This window comes from Diplotaxodon limnothrissa, linkage group LG11 (assembly GCF_057381915.1).
Source record: "Diplotaxodon limnothrissa isolate DT_005_m linkage group LG11, D_limnothrissa_male_GT1.1, whole genome shotgun sequence".
NCBI classification, from domain to species: domain Eukaryota; kingdom Metazoa; phylum Chordata; class Actinopteri; order Cichliformes; family Cichlidae; genus Diplotaxodon; species Diplotaxodon limnothrissa.
In genome coordinates this window covers 34087153-34110036 of record NC_140606.1, presented here as the reverse complement: position 1 = coordinate 34110036, position 22884 = coordinate 34087153, and the positions used below count along the sequence as shown (strand labels likewise).

Below are 22884 nucleotides of genomic sequence, written 5' to 3'. Positions count from 1 at the left end.
TTTTGGGATTTACTTACCTGGATGATTGAGCATGCATCAAGACATACAGTAATATGGCTAAGACACACTGAAGGAGAGCATGATCCCGTCTCTTCAGAAACTGGGCCACAGGACAGTATTCCAACATGATAACAACCCCAAACATGCTTTAATGAACTGAGGGTAAAGGTACTTGACTGGCCAAGCATGTCTCCAGACTTAAACCCTATTGACCATCTGTGAGGCACTCTCAAATGGAAGGTGGAGGAGCGCAAGGTCTCGAACATCCACCAGCTCCATGATGTCATCATGGAGGAGTGGAAGAGGATTCCAGTGGCAACCTGTGAAGCTCTAGTGAACTCCATGCCCAACAGAGTTGAGGCAGTGTTGAAAAATAATTGTTGCTGCACAAAATATTGACACTTTGGGCACAGTTTGGACATTTTCACTCACTTTGGTTGCCAGTGGTTTAGACATTGATGGCTGTATGTTGAGTTATTTTGAGGTGACAGTAAATTTATGCTGTTATACAAGCCGTACCCTCACTACTTTACATTGTATCAAAGTGCCAAATCTTTAATGTTGTCCCATGAAAAGATGGGAGGGGTGTAGTCACTTTTGTGAGATACTGTAGATTAGTAGTGACAAACCTCACTATGGTCATGTTTAGACTATTGAATGTTTACTAAAGAGGTGTGTGTCTGTCTGTCTTGTATTCAAATTCAAATTCAAATTTTATTTGTCACACACACACAACCATACACAGTATGACATGGGGGTGAAATGCTTGTAGCTGTACAATGCCCGACCATTAAATGACAGAAGAAAAGTTTTACAATATTTACAATTTACTACAAAAATTTACAAATTAACTTAGGAATTTACAGTAAAGAATGTGCAAATAGCAGAAGAGATTATAAAGATAAGGATTATAAATTATAGGAATTATAGGATTATAGGAAATGTGTGGTGGTGCGTGTGGTGACGTGTGTGAGAGTCCAGTCTTATAGTGACGTGTTTGGGAGAGTCCAGTCCTACACCTGGTTCAGGGCCCGAATAGCCTGGGGGAAGAAGCTCCTCCTCATTCTCTCTGTTTTGGCCTTAAGGGAGCGGAAGCGCTTCCCAGACCTCAACAGTGAGAAGAGTCCATTGTTGGGATGGGAGAGGTCTATCATAATCTTCCTAGCTTTGGACTTGCACCGCTTGGTGTAGATGGACAGCAGGTCAGGGAGCTCTGATTGAATGATGCGTTCTGCCGAGCGCACCACCCTTTGCAGATCTCGTCTGTCCTGCTTGGTGCTGTATGGCTGTATGTTGGTGTGTTTATGGTTGTGTATGTCTGTTGTGTATATTGATGTGTGTGTTTTTGGTATGGCTGTATGACTTCCATATGTTTATGTGGTAAATTGTAGCACTGGAGACATAGCATAAATTATGCTGAGTACAGAAGAAGACAAGAAGAGATGTGAAAGGTGACAAAGGGAATAAGGTGGTGCAGCCACCCAAGAACCATTTTGAGTGACTTAAGAAAAATAACAACATCAAAATCTTCATTGTTTTTTCGCCTGACTCGGCACAGCCATGGCGCGATGTTAGTGATGACAAGTCAGGAGCCTCCTGGAATAAACTTATCTTGGATTGGGAACAGGACCTTGTGTTGCACTAGGATCTCTTTGGGAAACCAGTCATTGAAACTGAAGTCCGTTCCTACAGGCTCCCAGCCACAGTTCTTCACCAGCTCTTTTTGTTTAAAGTGTTCAAATTTAGCCACAATTGGTCTGTTTCTGCGTGCATCAGCTCGTCAACCTCCCAAACAATGGACACGATGGAAGCTGATGTTTTTAACTACATATTCCGAAGTTTGAGGTGAGTCTGGATGAAATGACTCGCTGTTGTTTTGGGGTCCTCTTCTGCCTTCTCTGGTACTCATGAAAACACCAAGTTGTCCTTCATGTGGTGCTCGATGACAGTTTCTTAGATTAAAAAAAAAAAAAAATTTCTTCTGAGATCTGGGCCGTACCCTCAGTGAGGAATTTCACAGACCTGAATGTTTCCACCTGCTGCAGGCGTAATGCCTGAAAATCTTTATGGAGGATTTTGAGGATGGCCAGGCGTGCGTCAAAGATGGAAAGGGTTTTTTTTTTTTTCTTTTTTTTGGATGGCAACATGTCCACTACGTTGCTGTTGTGTGATGAAGCTGGCTTTGTTTCGAATACAGTTACATTGTTACATGGTTTCGCAAAAACAACACACTCAAAATAGTGTCCAAGTGTCACGGTTTGTTTGGAATCATGTATGATTTTCGTTCCACTTCTCACGTGTACACCACTTTGTATTGGTCTTTCATGTGGAATTCCAATAAAATTGATTCATGTTTGTGTCTGTAATGTGACAAAATGTGGAAAAGTTCAAGGGGGCCGAATACTTTTGCAAGCCACTGTAATTCCTGTTGTTGCCTTAAAAGCCTTCAATGAATAATCTTGCAGAAAAAAACAGTAGCTAAAATGTTTTCAGTGGTGCGCCATGTTCAATGATGCAGAGATCTCACAGTCTCTCACGATACTCCAGCATCGCTCTCTTCACTTACCTGTCGCCCTTCCCTGCTCTCTCAGCTCTTAATCTAATCGAGCATCTGTGAGATCTGCTAGAGAAACAAGAACCATGGAGGCCCCCCAAATTTTTCAGCAATTAGAGCTACAGTAGCTGGTCTGTAAGATCACACCACATGGGCCAGCCTTTGCTCAACACGTGCTTCAGTGAGCCTTGGCTGCTCAAGACCCATTGCTGGTTTACCACTTTTTCTACCTTGGTCCCTTTGATAGATACTGACCACTGCAGACCAGGAACACCTCACAAGAGCTACCATTGTGGGGTAGCTCTGACCCACTCATCTAACCATCACTATATGGCTCTTGTCAGACTCCCATACACTTACGCTTTTTCCTTTTTCCAATTTTTTCCTTTTTTCTAGCTTTTGCTCCTTCAGCTTTCATTCAACATTAATTTAAATGCACACTTTTCATTTGGATCACCAGATACTTTCATGACTCTGGCTTTAAGGTGACTTATGAAGCTTAAGCAGCAGCCAGATGAAAAAAAAAATTGAATTTCCATGCCGAAAATGTTGTACTGATGTGGGTTTTTTTTGTCTTTTAAATCAAACAAGCACTCCGATAAGGTGGTTGCTTTCTTTGATCAGGCTTGTTTTCCTTTACTCAACCTCAAGCTTTTGATAAATGCCTTAATGTTAAAAGGCTGAGCAGGTGTCTCTTGAGAACAAGATGTTTGATTGAAAAGAAACCAACTATGAGTGATGACAGCACCATCTGCTGTGGACTGTTTGTCACTCCCACACAAGATCTGGAGGTTGGGAAGAATAATTCACATGACTAATCTGATGTTTCAAAACTAAGTTGAATCTGACAAGCTGCACACCCTCTAGAATCTTTAAGACATTAAAGGAGTCTTACATAAGGCAAAAAATTACAATGCTTTATTTAATTGAGCAAAGAAAAAAAAACACTGTGCAACGTTGTGCAAAAAACTGAAACTCAGATGCAAGATTAACATTCATCAATGAGAACATTTGTTTTAAAAAAGTATATATAGTTGCATAGTAACTGATGTGAAACAACAGAAAATAAACGTGACTATTTTGAAATTAAGCGAGTTAGTTACTGCAGCACCACTTGAACACATTTTAAGCAAACGCAAAAAATATGACTTCATTAAACAGAACGAGTTGTTTTGGAGAACAAAAACATATGGTGAGCACCTTGCCTTGGGTTGTGACTGTTTTACATGACAAAAACCTTTAAGATGAACCTTGAAGTTACTTATAAAATTTTGTAAAAATTAATCAAGCAAAAAATAGTTTTATCTTGAACATATAGATATCAGTAGGGGAGACCGGGGATAGTTGTAACATTTTTGGCATTTCTGTCTGTAAATTGAAGCTCTTTTAAGGTAGTGGATTCAAAATGTAATGCAAAGTATTTACATGTCTCTGCTATTAAATAGTGCAGCTATTTTCTCTGCAGCACAATTACCCATTGCATGGTATGGTCTCAAACACGAAGAGTGAAATGTTACAATTAACCCCATAGTCTGGGTTAGTTGTAACATATCCTGGGGTGAAATGTAACACAATGAAATAAGGGTACTAACAAAATATTAACATGTAATCTTTGTTTATTCAATACATGAATGCACTTACATCCATTTATGTAGCTATGTGTGTGTGTGACAGAATGCAGAAATCTAACTTTTGAACATACACCAACCCCCCAAAAAAGACAAATTATGGAATTTTCTGCAACTGAATATTTCATTAATTTTGGTTGGTCTTCCTTGAGTTTGGCCTCATTGGCTCAGTGGGCATTATAACCTACAACTCTTGCACCAATTTTGAACATAACAATGAAGCTGAAAAAATGTAGTTGTTCACCAGCATCGCAATTCCATTACTTTTTATCATGGCTTACCTTGGTGTGGTTTGCAAAGTGCTTCAGAAAGATGAGGGAATCTGTTTCTTGCACCCATCCTGATTTATTTCCACTACCAGTACTTCCTACTGGTCCATCTCTGACACAGAGGTCTGCATAATGTATGTGTGGGAACACAAACAGTGGAGGAATTGTGTTGCCAATGGCCTTAACCGCATATACAAATGCGACCAGTGAACCTCTCTCTGCTGATGTCGTTGCCCCAACTTGTTTAATATAAGTTAAAGTAATATGTGGTAAGTTTTAACATCTGCATTATTGTTACAACTAACCCAGACTGTTGCTGTTACAACTGACCCAGACTCCTATAGCCATGAACTAGCTAACATTACAGCCAACGGCTAAAACATTAGCACTAAAGACCTACACAGAATATATCCCCATAGACAAACAAATAACATAATTTAAGTTTGATGAGTTTAACTGCAAAGCAGATAATGCTATTACAAATTGAAATAAAGTAGAAAAACTTACTTTTTGACATACAAATTACTTTTTTTCGTGTTAAATTGTCTGTGTTTGACGAAATGTGCTGATTTTTCACATGTGATAGCAGAACTGAATTGGGCATGCACAGGATGAGTCACATCATTTGAAACTTAGCCCTGATTGGAGAAATTGGAAGTGTTACAACTGACCCACGTTACAACTATCCCCGGTCTCCCCTACTACATAAAGTGATGCACAGTGTTTAAAATGATTAAAATCATGATAATATGGAAATTATTTCAGCAATGACAATGCCAAAGGTTTTCCATCCATCACTTCGTGCCATCTTCAGCTGGATCAGTTAGCCTTCTTCTTGATGCCGAGCAGCTGAGAGACGATGCTGTGCAGAGCCCAGTACAGCAGAGAGAGGGAGACAAAGGCCTGGACAAGTTTGACAGAGGTGGTTAGGATCAGAAGACTCGAGTTGATCCATTTCATTCAAAATGACAACTACCGCAGTTTGTTAATACTTGTGTTAAGATTACCATTACCACCAACATTACTGGGAGATAAAATTAAAAAACAAACTAAAAATCTAAAAACTTGCAACTGCAGCGCTGTGTTATCAAAATCACAGTGAAATCTGTTCAAACTTTGACTAGAAAACAACTCTGTAAAACTTCCTGAGCTCACAGTCTGACTTTCTATTTACATAAATGGATGTAACAAATGATTTAGGGAGATTATGTCATTGATCAATTTTTTTAAATTGTGAACTATTGATATGGTCGCACTTTCAGGCCACAAGACTGCAAAGCTTGTTGCAAAACAACTCCATTGTTGTGATTAATATCATGTAAGACTAAGAAAATGTTTACATTTGATAACTTTCACATTCAAATTTGATTAACAATTGTGCCCAACAGAACTCTTGTGCCTCAAAGAACAGCAACATTTTACGTGACTGGGATCAAGATGTGGTTATCGCTAGTGGATGGATTGAGTTTATGTATACAAGTTATAGGGCATGATGGTCTTGGAATGAAAACTAATTTATTTGTAATATAGTGGTAATACAATTTTATAGGTGCTTGACAATATACAGAGAATATGTTGTATGTTATGTAAATGTTTTCTTCATTTGGTTTATAAGCTACAAAAAAAGTCTCCTCCACTTAGAACTATTTGAGCACTGAAAGTACTATAAGCTGTATATTTGCTCACTTTTGTATGTATACATGCTCTTTAATTTACAAAGCTTAAGTGTAGCCTATAAAATGTTGTGCTGTCACAAGAGTTAAAAAAATAGATTAAAAAAAAATTTCTATTACAACATGATGTTAAACTGTGAAAGCAATGCTGCAACTGAAAGAAAACAGACACCTCAGATGCAGCCAGTCTCAGGATGATGCAGAAAGTAGGCTTAGAGGTTAAGAAGCAGGGCTTCTCCCCAGATGCTCTCACAACAGGGTCACAAGGGTCACAGCCATAGGGAACCTTGCTATTCAGAGAGAACGAAGGGGGGCTTTGCCCAAAACAGCCCTTGCCTCCACTCCTCACTGGGTTCTGGCTCATAAACTGCATCCTACATTACAACTCAAGCCAAAATCAGACCGTTGTCCATCATAGGCAAAAAAGGCCAATAGGGAAAAAAAAGCCCATTTCTTCCTGGACACGACAGCTGTTCTCCTCAGAGACAGAGAGAGGACGTACAGCACAGACCTCTCTCTGCTTTTCCACCTCTCGCTACCTGCTCTGAGAACAGCCTCCCTGCTGAATGAACCACTGGATGAAACAAAAGCAAAGAAGGAACTCGGAATGTGATGATAGAATCAAACCAAAGTCTCATTCATTTTTCAAATGACGTTGATTGTAACACTGTACACCAGTACTTATATACACAAAAGAAAATAGATTTGAAGGGAAGGTATCAAACTTTTTCCACACTACATTTAATTGGCAGCTACACCACCAAGGGTTTTCTACAAAACGTGTTTTGACACAAACAGATTAAACCATCTAACAGTATATAAAGTAGATAAAAATACCTGTAGTTTTGCCATCTAACATTAAAATGTTGCTGATACATTTATGAGTAGTACTACTGAAATAAAAACATACCTACATTCATACAAACAACTTTGAATTGAATGATTTACTCTGGAGAACATTTGTAAAGAAGGGTATTATAATTTTTTTAAGAACCTAAGACTAACTTTTTATAATGCACTGGTAATATTAGTTCTATTTAGTTCATTAAAACGTAATTAAGAGAAATAATTGGTCACTGACTCAAAAAAATAATAATAATGAAGTGTTACTGTTAATTATAATATCTATCTTCATAAAGTTGAGTAACTGATAAAAATATCTGAATGTAAGTCAGAGGAAAACCTCCTTGAAACTGCAGATACTTATTTTTAATGTGAGCATTTTGATCAGCGTAGTTCACCTCGGATATACAAACACTGATCAGCTGTCTGGTAAGATTAGCAAAACAGGAACACAACACACATTTTGGTAAGTTGTAAGAAAACACTTTCTGATAACAACACTTCAGCAAAAAATAAAATAAAAATAAATTTACTGCTACATTTATTAAGTAAAAGACAAAAACATGCTATAGACAAACTATCACTAAGTGAGATGTTTTCAGTTAGGTTCAGTGTGTTTTTGATAAGGCTTGAGAATCATGTAGAAACTCAAATTTTAAATCAGCGATCTGCCTCTGCAAAATATTGGGTAGAGGTATTTCAATAGTTTCAACAACTCCCAGAAGGAAAAACAGATGGAAGATTACAAATCCGTAAAGCTGCATTGTGTTTGTCTAAGATGGATTGAGATCGAGAGCAGTATGCAGAATTGGCAGAACCTCGCAAATCACATTTCACTCAAACTAAGGACCGAAACCTGACAGAGGTTTCTATCAAAGCCGCATGTTGAGGGCACCAATTTTTCCCTGTTCCCATCTCTCCGTTTGAGCCACTATGCTACATGTATATAGAGTCTGTAGGAAATCCATGTGGGACAGATTACATAGTGGAAGGAAGCAGGTTTGATCATCTACAAATAAGCACTACGGCCAGACACCACTGACTCCCAAAGTAGACATCTCAGCAGATCGACTCACACTCACTCAGTTTGGGGCAGAAAGCACTTAGTTAAGGGTAGTGCTTCAAGGAGCCACTAACATGTGGTTCTGTAGGTTTTTTCTTGTTTCTTTGTTTACCTTTGCTTATTCCATTTCAATACCAGTCTGGTTAGAAAGTAGTCACGCTCCAAGCTCCACTAAGAAATTGATGCACACCACATGTTTTGCTCAAAAGCAGCTCAGTTACTTCAAGATGCCAGTTTATTAGATACCAAAAAATAGTCTAGTAATACTCTATCGTAGTCGAATATGTTATGTAGTATAGTGGTAATGTTTAAATATTCTTAATAAGGATGCTCAGCTGTAGTTTCTGATTTGTATAAACTGCACCGTGTTACAAAAATAGACATTTGTCATGTCATGTTTTTGTTTACCTAAATTATCAATGAGATCAGATAAATAATAAAAATGCATCTCCCTGAAATGTAACTGCATTCATTGAAAAACTGTTTTCTTCACTTGGCTAAGCTAGAACTTGTTTTTGGCAATAGCTTAAAAATTCAAAAACTACAAAACTAAAATAGGGATGAAATGAAGCATGGCGGCTCTTTGTATAAATTTCAAGTCTGCATAAACATATAGATTAGTTGACATCTAAAGACTTGCAACACCTATTGTGTGTCTCTTTCAAGCTACATTTAATCACGATTAACCAACTTTACTGTAAGTAAACAATTATCTCTGCCTGGATAACATTTTAGTGCTTTACTCTCAGTGAAATGTCGCTTCAATGTGACCAGTTCCCACACATGTATTGGCCTTGAGAACCACACTCATCCAACACCATATTGAGCTGGGTCATTTTGGGTGCCGCTGATGGATATTAAGCATGAAGGAGACATTAGACACCCCAGGGTGCGCCTTAGTGTCCTCTAACAATAACAGTAACAACCTTCCAGCCTTCAGTGGGTTAACATGGCGGAGTCTTGCTGTTCTCCAATGCAGCTGCACTCGTGATTGAAATGAAAACAAGGCAGAATGGCTGCTGTCAGACGTGTGATATATGACCTGTAATGGGATGTTTCCAGAGCTCCCTCTCCATATGGCTGCCTACAGTCCACCAGACCTGGACTGAACTGCATCGGAAAATTATTCGGAGCTTTTTTTGTTTGAAACTGCCTGTGTGGGTGTAGCGTGCTACATCAGGACATTGCTGAACTGGTGAAAATAAACTATATAAAATTCTTGTTAATAATCCAAACGCCACATTTCTAAAGACTTCAGTTCAGTTCAGTTCATTTTTATTTCAAACATGTGCCTTCACAATCATTACAAAATATCATTCCATTATTTGTTTGAAAAGGAGTAGGCTGAAGTATTTACTTATTTGTCCCTACCCCCTCAAGTTTTACCTCTCATTCATTTAATTTTTTTTTGTCTTAAATTAAACAAACAACATATGAAACATATAAACATATGAAGTAAAACAAAACATAACATACATAAATCAAAAACAAGAAATTAGCAAGCCCCACCACAGTATAGTTTCTTTCATATGAAAAATACAGAATGTGTATATTTGCAGATACACAAGTTATGGAAAAACAACAAACCAAAACAAAACAAAAAAACAAAAAAACAACCAAAAAAGAACCGCAACACCATTACCAGCAACATTACCGTCCTGGGTTAACCCCGTTTTCTTCATTCTTATACTTATTTAAAATTAGGTTTTTATATTTTACTTTAAACTGTTTTATGTTTTGACTGTATTTTATTTCTTCTGTTAGACTGTTCCATAATTTAACTCCTGCAATTGAGATTGACATAGTTCTTAAAGTTGTTCTAGCACTTTGTATTTTTAAATTCCATTTCCCTCTTAAGTTATACCCACCTTCTCTTTCTATGAACAATTTACAGATTTCTTTGGGAAGCAATTTATTTCTGACTTTATACATTATTTGCGCTGTTTTAAGCTTCACCAAGTCTTGGAATTTAATAGCTTGCATTTTGACAAAGAGTGCATTTGTATGGTCCCTGTACCCTACATTATTTATTAATCTAATGGCCCTTTTCTGTATTATAGTTATTGTTTGTGTGTTACTTTTGTATGTGTTTCCCCAGACCTCTACACAGTAGCTCATATATGGCAGTAGTAAAGCACACACTGTAAACCCGAATGTTCAAAGTAATTAAACAGATTAAGTAGTGTATACTCAAAGTCTTTAAAAAGTTCTGTTAACTTAAATATGTCAAGTTCGTATAACATGTTCTTCTTTTTGAGTAAATGAAACTAATAATATTTGATTGAATTGAACTATTTCTATATTAAGTAAGCATCACTTAAAATCATAACTTAAGCACAACGTAACACAGTTAAGTTAGGACATATAAGAATGGTAAAGTCCTGTTATTTTTGTTGTTTCAAGTAGGATTTAATAATAAACTTAATTTATGTAGCACATGCTAAAATACAATAAAATCTCAAAGTGTTTCACCAAATAAGTAAAATCAAATTGTCTTAAATGCATTAGTGGAAGACAAAATGTATTTATTTTAATATTCATTGTTTTATCAATGTGTCCTACATATATATTTTTAATTTTTTCCGTAAGTGTTGAGCAGCTGCAGGAATCAATTTTTATTCCGAGTTAATCTCTGATTCACCCTCCGAAGCGGAAGGCGGCGCTAATGAGCATTAATAGGAAACACAGAAGAAGTGAAGGTATATGGGCGGGAACAGCACCAAAGAGGCAACACGGACGACTGGAGAAAGTTGGACCTAACGGCAGCAACTAGCATCACTGGACTTACAGTAAGTTTTCAATGTTGATATTAGTTTATTGTTAAAATACGAATATTTAGTTGTATTTTGGGTGCGTGTCGAAAAGAATAGCAGAAATGTCGGTCCGTGTTTTTTATGTGCTTTGCTGCTCTCCCCGAAGGAAACTGCGCTTGCAGAGCTAGCATTAAGTTGTTGTAATGAGGGTCGCAGGCTGTTTAAAAAGTTAGATACTACTTGTTCTAGAGGTGGCGCCTGGTCGCCTAGTATAAAACAAAGTATTTTAATCTCTCTAAATTTTTAAACCCCCTCTCATGACTCAGAATAGTTGGGTCCAAACAAGCCCGTTGTCCCTGCAGTTACACAACGGAGATGCCTGTCTGCAGTGAGAGTGCTTTCAAGCAGTTTTTTTGTTAGAAACGCTATATTTTAAACTATATGTTCAGGGTTAGGGTTGTGAAGGAGCTCTTGGACCTCTGGCCTGCTCTAAAAATGGAGTCTGAGGTAATATGGATCAGCTCTCTTTAAAATGAAAATTGTAATTCTTACTCATGTGGCAGCTTTTTGCTGCTTTATAAAGATGTGCGAGATTCTTCAAATTGAACTGTATTGTTCTTCTGCTGTAGTTGTTAGTGATGGGATTTCCGGCTCTTTTTAGAGATCCGGCTCTTTCGGTTCGGCTCACTAAAAAGAGCCGGCTCTTTCGGCTCCGAACCGGCTCTTCAGGTTGTTTTGTTGCTTTAATTAATTTATTATTAACAATAATATAAAATTATGCACAAAAGGAATTACTAACGTAAAAACAAGTGGTTTTATTTATATATGTTTATATATAAATATATGCGGTGGCCCCTAGAGACAAAACACGTACAAACTCCAAAACACATTTCTAGCATGAACTGAACTTCCAAAGCAGAGCTACTAGATCACTTAAATTACACAATTGAAAGCATGTGTGTATTGTTTGTATATTTATACACAGGCACTCATATATATATTCAAATAATTTAAAAAAAAGTTCATTTACCTGTTATTACCACACACCAAATCCGGTCGTTGGTACTTGCTGGCTTGTGTAGCCACAAGATAACAAAGGCTCAACACTGCGCCCAGCATCCTGGAGCACTTCTGTTGTCTTTTGTACGTGTTTTGAGTTTTTATGTGCTTCTGAGTTTTTATATGCTTCTGAGTTTTTACGTGCTTCGGAGTTTGTACGTGTTTTTACGTGTTTTTACGTGTTTTGGAGTTTGTACGTGTTTTTACGTGTTTTGGAGTTTGTACATGCTTCAGAGTTCGTACGTGATTTGAAGTTTGTATGTGCTTTGTCTCTAGGGGCCACCGTAAATATACTTTTATTTATTCACTCCACATAAAATGTAATAAATAAATCATATAATACAAAAATCAACTATTCACATTTCAAGTTTTAACTATTTAAATTTTCAGCTTTTTCCTTTCACAAATTTAAAGTGAAAAGAACACAAAACACTGCAAACCACAACACAATTAAATATAAATTATAATATGAAAACTAAAAGAACATGCATATTCTCTGTCATATGGACCTGCATGAATAAACTTTCTCAATCCTTTATCATCTGCAACCGAAAATAGTTGTGGATGATTACTATACCTTTCTAATGTTGTTGTCCCTGCCTCTCTTTCTCTCTCTCTGGCTCTGTTCCTGTGCTACTGAGTGTAACTACCGCCCCTCCCCCCTCTGCCCAGCGTAAAGCACAAGGCTCGCGTGCAGAGTGAAGCGGAAAAAAAGTGCGAGAGAGAGGCTGAGAGAAAGGAAAAAAAAAAAAAAAACCCACGTGACGGCTCGCGATAAGGAGCCGGCTCGCGTCGTTCACGTCAAAGAGCCGGCTCTAAGAGCCATTTCGTTCGCGAACGACCCATCACTAGTAGTTGTATGCAGAGTTTCAGCGGATTACAAATCAGAACCTGCCCAATACATTCTACGCTGAACTTGACCGCCATCTTCCTCGACTGATGACCTTATTCAGCCAGGGCATCAAAAACTGGGAAGACAGCAGATGCCCTGGCTGAAATTCTAAGAATTCACAATGAACAGGTAATAATAGATTGTTACACATTTCATAGGTTGAACCAGTGGAACATTGGACAGGTTCAATGATTTAAATGAGCTTTTTGAATTTTGCTATTACTCCACTTTGTGTTTGCTATTTGTCTGACTGTATTAAAGATGTGAACAGGTTATTTGTGGACATATGTTCTGATTTGACTGTTGTTTTTGTTGTTGTTCAGTAAACTCACCAGTATATACAATTCTGTTTTTATCTGGAAATAGGAAATCCATGATATCCACACCAAGCGCACTACCGTTCTCCACGCCCTTCCTGTCTATCTGCGTGAGGATGTCTCTGGATTTTTCAGAACCTGCACTGTGAGTGTCCTTAAGTATCTAACAGATACTACTGTGTATATAAACAGTGCATCAAAGTACAAACATGTATTTTGATGCACTGTTTGGACTTATCTTTGTTTAGTCTACCCATAAGGTTTCCATGTATGGTCTTTTCTGTCTCCTCACTACGAATGAACTGAATTGGTGTTTTGTTGAAAGTGATAAGATGTTTAGTAAAACATTTTCCTGTGTATTTCCTTTAGCTTAGTTTCAGTCTATCTCACACCACTTGATTCTCTGGTGAATTAGCTGATTTATGTGTGCAGAACATGGATCTTCTGTTTTTCACCTCTTACAGTGAGACTCAGGTCTCCCTTGTAAAAGAGGTATTGGATCTCAGTGGGAGTTGGTAAAATGAGAAATTATATGTCGTCTGTTGTATTTCTTGGGTTAGATTGTGATTAGTATCTCTTTTTCATTAATTCAGGACGAATCTGATGAGTTGGAGCTTGATGGTGTTGAAGTGGCCCTCTTCACTGTCATCAGTGACCATGACACAACAAGTCCAGTTCACTACCAACCTGTGAAAATCTCTGTCGTCATTGTAAGTGATGCCGTGTTCAGTCTCCCCAGATTTGGTGAAGCCTTCCTGGTAATGTTTGGACTGATCTATGCACTTCACCTCAGCTACCCCAAAGGCCTGACCAACACTTTAGAATTTACTCAAAAGATTTTATTTGGTCTAGAAAGTGGTAAACTGTCACCCAGGTTACAGACCCTCAAGAATGACTTGGTTATGTAGGAACTCATCTGAAAGAAGGATGCAGGGTGAAGCATTATAAAAGGCTAGTTCAAAGTTCTCTCCTTTCATCTAAATAATGCCTCAAAACATTATTGCATTACTCTACAGGTGTTCAGCCAATAGGTCCAAACTATACAATGTGCCTTTGTTCTCATTAACATAATGCAAAGCAACACTAATGTTTTGTATGTTTTAATGTTTTTCATAATACTATTTCCAAAACATTGTGGGCTGCGCAAGATGACCTAAATTTCACTGTTTGATACTGGTTAATGTAAAACAAATAGCATTGTAATTCACTCAAATTGCTGCCTTGTTGTCTTATTCAGATATTAGCCAGAGAGCCAAAAGCACATTTTGATATTATTAATTATTATTTGGCATTATTTTTCATTACTCTGACAGTTTTCCTGACTAAACAATTTTTGGTCTACTTATTTTAATTTATAAATGTTTTTGTTAATTATTTTTAATTAATTTAATTTTTTTTTTTTAATGTATTTAATTTCAACATAGTGCTAAAAGGGAGCAGGCAAGATACTGTTCAATGGCAGATGTTTATGACTTTTGCATATTAAGTTACCGATACTCAGTGTAATTGAGGCAATCAATTGCCTCAAAAATTTTAAGTTTTGGGTCACATGTTTTTAAGTATCAAGTAGTCAACATATTTGACTAACGTGTACTTAAAATAATGACAACACAAACTAACAAACATTTGAGTTTTGTTAACATAAAAATGTTGTGGTTGTGTACTTATTTTTTATAAGTTCTGTGAACTTATTTCTTTGAATTTGTAAACTTGAAACTTTAAGTCATATTAACTGCAAATATTTGAGTTGACCGTTCTCAAAAGATACAAGTACCATGTAATCCAAACTTTTATGTTCTGGAAAAATTTGACTTTTGAGTTGATCAACTCAAAAAAATTGAGGCAATCGATTGCCTCAATTTTTTTGAGTTCTGGTAACTTATTCGGGTTTACAGTGCAGTATAAAATGTGCAGTGCTTTCTGATCCAACATATGCTTTGCTTTTCCCAGGACGGCAATGCCCCGTGCCAATTTCCCCCGAACATAAGTAATGTGTGGCTTCCAACAGAGCTTGTGGTCAATGATCACCCCAAGAAATTTTATTTCATTTACTCTTTCTAAATATACATTGTCAACACATATTTCTACTTCGATGTTTTTCTTTTGGTTTCCAAACAACATAAATTTGGTTTTATCGAGATTCAATGATAATTTATTTATATCAAACCACTTCTTTAATATCGTTAATTCCTGTGTGATCATTTCCAAAACCTGTGGCAATTCCCCACCTGCACACAGTATATTTGTGTCATCTGCAAATATTACAAACTTTAAAATCTCCGATACTCTGCAGATATCATTTAAGTACATAATAAACATTTTTGGACCCAGTACTGAACCTTGAGGTACTCCACAAGCTATATCCATCAAATTAGATTTATATTCATTTATTTGTACATATTGTTGCCTATTCCCTACATAGCTTTTTAACCATTCCAAAACCACTCCCCTAAACCTGTACTTTTCCAGTTTTTTTTAATAGAATTTCATGATTAACAGTATCAAACGCCTTCTTTAGATCTAAGAAAACTCCGAGCGCATACCTCTTATTATCCATACATTCCGTTATCTTTTCCATTAAATCTATCAGTGCCAAAGCTGTTGATCTGTTGTTTCTGAACCCATACTGACTATCTGTCATTAATTCATATTTTTCCACAAAACTGTCAAATCTTTTTATGAAGAGTTTTTCCAGTATCTTAGAGAACTGGGAGAGTATTGACACTGGTCTATAGTTTGTAAAATTATGTCTTTCACCGGTTTTGTAAATGGGAATAACTTTAGCAACTTTCATTTTTTGTGGAAAAACTCCTTTTTGAAACGACAAGTTGAATATATATTTTAATGGTTTTACGATACCATCAATAACTGTCTTTACCGTTACCATATCAATATCATTCCAGTCTGTACTGGTTTTGTTCTTAAGTCCTCTAACCATGTCATAAATCTCTTTCTCTTCCACTGCTCTTAAAAACATTGAGCTACTATTCCTTTCAATATTTTCACCAGTGTCCCTTTCTATTCCATCAACCTTTATTTCTTCTGCCAGTTTTGGCCCTATGTTTACGAAGAATTCATTAAAGCCATTTACTATCTCCTCCATGTTATTAATACTTCTTGTCCCTTCTATAAAGTACCCAGGGTAATCATTATTCCTTGATTCATTTTTGATTATTCTGTTTAATACATTCCATATATCTCTTGTGTTATCTTTATTGTGTTCTAACCTTTTAATGTAATACTCTCTTTTACAGGATCTCATTATATTAGTTAATTTATTTTTGTAAGTTTTATACTTCATTTCAGTTTCTATTGTTCTCTTTTTTATGAATTCTCGATATAAGGTATTCTTTTTTTTGCTGGCATTTTGTAGTCCTTTTGTCATCCATGGTCTTCCTGCATAGTTGTGTTTCCTATTGATTTCAATTACTGGGCAGTTTTTATCAAGTAATGTGTTAAATGTTCTTAAAAATCCTTCGTAAGCTTTATTAACTTCTGTTTGTTCATATACAATATTCCAATCTTGCTTTAAAAGTTCATTTCTAAGACAATTTAAGGTCTTCTCTGTTCTTATTCTTTTGTAAATAATCTTATGTCCATCGTTGTTCACTTTATAATGGCAATTATACGATGCAAAGACTGGTAAATGGTCACTTATATCATTGATTAACAGCCCACTTTTTATCTTTCCTTCTATTATATTTGTAAATATATTATCTAATAGAGTTGCACAATGAGATGTTATTCTGGTCGGTCTTGTTATCAGTGGAAATAAACCTATGCTGTACATGGAATCAATAAATTCTTCTGTACTCTTATTATGATTTGGATTCAATAAGTCAATATTAAAGTCCCCACAAATAAACATTCTTTTCTGATTTATATTTGTAAATAAGTCCTCCATATTATCCTTAAATATCTCAATCTTAGATCCTGGTGTTCTATATATACACAACTGACAATTAGGTTTTTCCTTTTTTCTATAATTATTTCCACTGATAAACATTCCATCACTCCATCAATAACAGTTGTCATTCTTCCCATTCTTTTGTACTTTAGGTTTTTATCAATGTAAAGTGCCACCCCACCTCCTTTCTTGTTGATCCTGTCTACATGAAGGAATTCATATCCATTTATTTTAAAGTCTTCTTCTTTTCCAGGAGTTATCCAGGTCTCCGATATGGCTATCACATTGAATGGCTGTTCAAACTGTGTTATGTAGTCTTTGATGGATTGAAAGTTTGCATATAAGCTTCGACTATTAAAGTGAACCATTGTTATACCCTGTTCTACCTTGAATTCCTTTTTAAGTTGCTCATTTGTATAATAATTGCATTCATTTGTCTTATTGTTAAAGAAATTACAATCAGGATCTATGTTGCTGTCATACATCAATGTCTTATTTTCAATATCTATATGAGTTGTTAGTTGAAAATTGTCAGACATCTGCGTTGGTTGTGCACTTGGACGGTCACATCATATTTAGCACTGCTTTGCATTTATCGGTTATATTTTTCTAGTTCCGTCATCTCTTTGATGACTAGAACCTTAGCCTGCTCTGGTGTTCCATTTAACTTAATGAATATTTTACAGTCTGACGTCCAAGTTGACTGTATTTTCTTCTGTTTTCTTAATATTCTTGCTTGTCTTGCAATGTCTGCATTTTTCTTGATTAGGTGTTCATTTAAATAAACATTTGTACCTTTTAGCTTTCTTCCTTGCTTGAGCAGTTCTTTTTTCTGTTTTCTATTAACAAAACGAATGATAATGGCAGGTATTTGATTTTTTCTCGGAAGAGGATGGCATCCCTCAATATTTTTACTGTCCATTTCTATACCTTTGCTTTTAAAGAAGGCCATTACCTGCTCTTCCAAAGAGCGTAGCTCTTGCTCGGGTGGCTCCCCTCTCTCTGCTGCTGCTACCCGTGCGTATGTCTGATGCTTGGTTTCCAGTCCTGTCACTATCACATCATTTACTCTTGAATATTGTTCCAGATCTGACACCCGTCCTTCCAGCATAGCAATCTTCTTGTCCTTTTCCTCGCTCTGCCTTCTTAGTTCTTTAATATCATCCATTAAATTGAGTATCAGTTTTTGTTGTTTTGAAATTGTTGTTATTTCTTCAGACATAAAGTTTAGGGATTTCTTTATGTCCTCCAGTTCCTCCTCATTAACGTTGCTCCTCTTAGGCGGCATCTTAAGAGAAATGAAATTACAGTTTGCATTCTGTTTGATTTGTTATAACAATTTGGTTAATTTTAAGTTTATATAGCAACTCTGTGCTGCTTGCCACGTACCAGCGCTCTAACGCAACTACGCCACATTTGATAGCATTTGTTAATAAACAGAAATGCAGACACAGGTGTCTGATTAGTTCACTGGTGAGGTGTTAATTACTGGAGGTTCATGTAGTGTTAAAAATTATTAACATGAGTTTCAGATTGACACGAACACCCACTAAGATCAGAAAAAGCATCTTGAAGAGTCTGAATATTGTTACACGAATTTCTGCATTCTTTACTTCAAACAAAAACATGGGAGAAATTAAGTTTCGGGGGTTTTGGCAAGAAAGATTTTATAAATTGTGCAAATTTATGTACTGCATTTTATTTTTAAATACATGTATATAAAATATACACATTAGATTAGATTAGATAGAACTTTATTAATCCCTCGGGTGGGTTCCTCTGGGAAATTCGATTTCCAAAAAAGCACAGCACCGACAGAAGTTACAGAATATTAATTTTATATATATATATATATATATATATATATATATATATATATATATATATATATATATATATATATATATATATATATATATATATATATATATATATATATATATATATATATATGAGGTGAAGAGGCACTACAGCTTAGTTGTTCCCCCCTCCTTTGTCCTCCTGTTTCCCCTCCCTCTCCCCTCCAGAGAGGAGTTAAACAGTCTGATGGCGTGTGGGACAAAGGAGTTTTTAAGTCTGTTAGTTCTTGTCTTTGGGAGAAGCAACCTGTCACTGAACAGACTCTTCTGGTTGTTAATGGCCGTGTGCAGAGGATGCCTGGCATTGTCCATAATGTCCATCAGTTTCTTTAATGTCCTTTCTCTGCCACTGTCACCAGAGTGCACATATTATACACATGCACAATATTATAGATTTTAGCCTGTCTTATATAAACTTTTATCAAGGGGAAATAGTCACTTGCTCACATGGTGTGGAATGATGCAAATTAACAGTGACCTTTAACCATTAAAAATTCTGGTGGGACTATTCTGGGACTAGGAAAAACGTTCAAAGTTGCTCTCACATGGGTTCAATTAGCCCACAGGTTTTGTATACAGTTCATAAGTACCTTTACCAAATATATGAGTAATAAAACTAATTAAAATGCCAAACATTGACGTCTTTATAATCCCCCCCCCAGGTTACTCTTTCATATCCTCTTGTTTAATAAGATCATCCACTTAGTTCCAGTGTTTTTGCATTTTGTCATCTCTGTGTTATCTGATTTTTGTTTTAATTATCCATTTCTTTTAACACCAAATCTTTTTTTCTATTAATATTTACACACTTTCCATTACAGCTTTAACATAATTTTACAGTTGTAGTAGTGCGTTTACTCTGTACATACTTGCGGTAAATAATAGTTGAAGTTTGAAATTTACACTTGGAAGTTAACTAATCACCATTTTCATCTACAGAAGTATGGACACATGAGCATAGGTAGCTTTTTGTGCACAGTCCCACACAAGTACACCTGCACATATACACAAAACATGTGTACAGAGAGAGAGAGGGAGAGAGAGAGAGACACACACACACACACACACACACACACACACACGACTTCCTGTCTGTTCATTATGAGCAGATATACAGTCTCTGTGCTGGTTGTTTGAGCAGACTCAGGAAGGATACGCCGAGCAGTTTAACGTCCCACCAGAGAATGAGTGTAGTGCCTACTCTGTAGCGCTGCCATGAGAAATATCGCCGTTACGCTCCCACGCACACACAACACAGCCAGACAAAACACATGTGAAACAGTAGTGGCTGCATGGCGAAGTGTAGCAAAACACAAAGTGGCCTGATGATATGCTAGTTTAGAGTGATACAGTTGTTTAGAAGTTTTACTTTACACATCTGGAGAGCTGCAGTCATCTACCATGTGTCTCTTCGAAGGTCACATGTAAGGTCAGCTACAACTCATCCAGACCACTATGCCTCATTGAGACCATACGAGAAAACCCAGAGGACACCAGCTTTCATATCTCTTCAGCACACTTCAGAGTCCAGCAGCCTGGCACCGCTTCAGCCTCAATAAGAGAAGAAGTCATCACCTCAGTATTAACCATGGTTCCCTGGGTGGCCAGATTGGCTGGTTAATTGCTAAAGAGCACACTAGCCAGCAGGAAAGCAGAAGGCGAGCTATTTGGCAAAACTCCAGAAAAGGAAATGAAAGCAAAAACAGTGTATGGAGCAGACAGGAGGTTATGCTCTTGCAAAATGAAGCCCCCGTTTGTATTTTTATGAAGCCGAGAGAAGATGTTTGGGTCCACTGTGGATTAGCTCAATACATTCCTCTAAGAAGAAGTACACATGAATGAGCCTCCAAGGGCCTCTAAGACGTGTATCTTTACCCTGATTTCTATAATCCACCCACTGACATTTATAAAAATTAAAACAGTCTCTGTTGTACATTCCTACTGTGGAGTTTGGTGCCAAGTGCATCTCTACAGGCCTGAGCCAAACCACTGGTACAGCAGCAAAACTTCTCTACAAATATCTACAGCCCAGTTTAAGTTTATTTAACTATGGCAATCTGAAACAAAAATCAGACCTCTTCAAAAGAACACGTAAATCAGCAGCACAGATAACATTAAGGAATTTGGCAGCAATATGAAAGAAGGACACAAATCTACCACGAGCCAGTAAGACACGTCCGTGCAAAGATGATAATTTGGTTTTCATAAGCAAAAATGAAGCTTTAGCTTCTGCAGAGGAAGAAGTCCATCATTTTAGGAAAGTATTAGTGAGTTTGGTCACCTTTGCAAGTAAGTCACTGTCTCAGAGCTTCAAGACCTTCGTCTTTACAGAGAAGGATTTGTCCAACAAAAACTATCTAAGAATGATAAGTGGCCTTGTTATGGCTACTGCTGAGACCTTGGCAAAGCAGTAGACAGACTTCAGGTCCTGTATTAGGTCTTTTCTGTACACAGCAACTGCTGAATTTCTTAAGGACATAACTTTCTGATACCGTTTATGTGCTGTACATTTTTTAAGACACGTCACTGTCTTTCTCCTCCATTTGCCCAATTTCCTCATGTTCTTAAAGGACACGCTGCACATCACATAACGACACGCCAAGTTTTCATCTAAATAGCTCTTTGGGAATCATCACGCTGTTGGAAAAATGCTATTTTACGACTGTCCAACTGTTATCTTTGGCAAATGTGATGTAGCAACAGCCTTAAGATAAAATTGGAAATTTGTTTGAGTTAGGTGCCTTTTTATGTTTGAATGAAAAATAAAAAAAAAATCCCTTGAAAATGATCGAGTACAAGGAGCTGACTGGAGTTAGGGAGCAGCTAGTATCCAAAGAAAAGTTGAAAGACAGTCACAAAAAATATACTGTATTATTATTATTATTATTATTATTATATTTATTATCATCTTCATCATTAAAGTATGGCTCATTGAAAGGAACAAGATTTTGGTTGGTTTTTGTTACTATGAACCACATTATCAACAAGCTGCTGCACACAGTCAGCATTGCCTGTGTAGTGCAATGTGTCACATTTTGAGTGGCCAAAACCAGGTCCATGTCAATTATATGATTGTAAAAGTGCAGGTGCATGCTTGAATGTTTGGACCCCAGCATGAGAAACATGTGGCAGGTGTTAAAATGTGGATTGGAGATTTTGGCTTTAAGTGGTAGATAAGGACTCAAACAAAGTCTGAAAGTTCCACATGAAGTTCCAAGAAGAAAAATGCTGTTGGCAAACAGACCTTTTTGTTTTTTAAAACACCTTTTTAATTGTCAGGGTAGAAAATATTAATTGAGCCTCAGTTCATGCAGTTTGTTTTGTGACCGGACAGCAGAGAATGTGCTTATTGTGGTCACTTCTCTGATAGCAGCCACTCAAACTTTTACAGCCTCAGATTTGAAGACTTTCCAAACTTGAAACCCCCCCACTGCTCACAAATCCTGGCAGAAGGAGACATTTTCCAGCTCACTTCAGGCAAAAAGCTGTAGCTTGAACTACTAAGGAAAAAAATACACCACAAAGAATTTTACTACAAAATCAGACGTGTGATTGTTAGCCAGTAATCCAATGAAAGAGAGATTAATAAACTGAGTCCTGAGTGATGAAAGCTTGCACTGCGATAAAGATAGCTAAATTAATATGCTAAGCCTTCATTCAGCACTATCGAAACATTTTACAGTGTAAAACTTTAATTTATTCTGAACTTTAAACCTTTTATAATTTGTAATGTTTTGAATTTGCGAGCAGACTTCTTTGGAAACCGGCATTCAAGTTCTCTGAAATCAGCTTTCGGTGCCTTTTAGAATAGAGAGAAACCACGTGCACACACCAGAAGAGCTTTTGTCAGGTTCAGTCAGGTTCACACGCTGGCTCGGAAGCTATATCACAAACTGAATGACCCATGAATTAAAGCACAAATAGGAATACAAATTTAAAAGAAAGCCACTGTAGACCAGAAAACCTGATACCGCAAAAGCCAAACTAAATATTCCTAGAAATCTCCCAAAGGTCCACTTTCTGTTAGATTTCCATAACTTTACCTGGCAAGTGGTTTGACAACATAA

At 36.8% G+C, this 22884-nt stretch overlaps 1 protein-coding gene across 2 annotated transcripts in view; it reads right to left on the bottom strand.

Annotated features, from left to right (window-relative positions):
• Positions 1–5001: 5001 nt before the first annotated feature.
• Positions 5002–22884, bottom strand: part of agmo (alkylglycerol monooxygenase) — a 56848-nt gene continuing 38965 nt past the window's right edge. The window contains exon 13 of one of the 2 annotated variants that reach the window (XM_085366668.1): positions 5002–5354. In XM_085366668.1, coding sequence (XP_085222794.1) covers positions 5271–5354 — 84 coding nt within the window. In that variant the 3' untranslated portion in view covers positions 5002–5270. Of the gene's footprint in view, positions 5355–16255; positions 18247–22884 lie in introns of those variants that run through there. The other variant, XM_085366667.1, reaches the window with a different exon arrangement.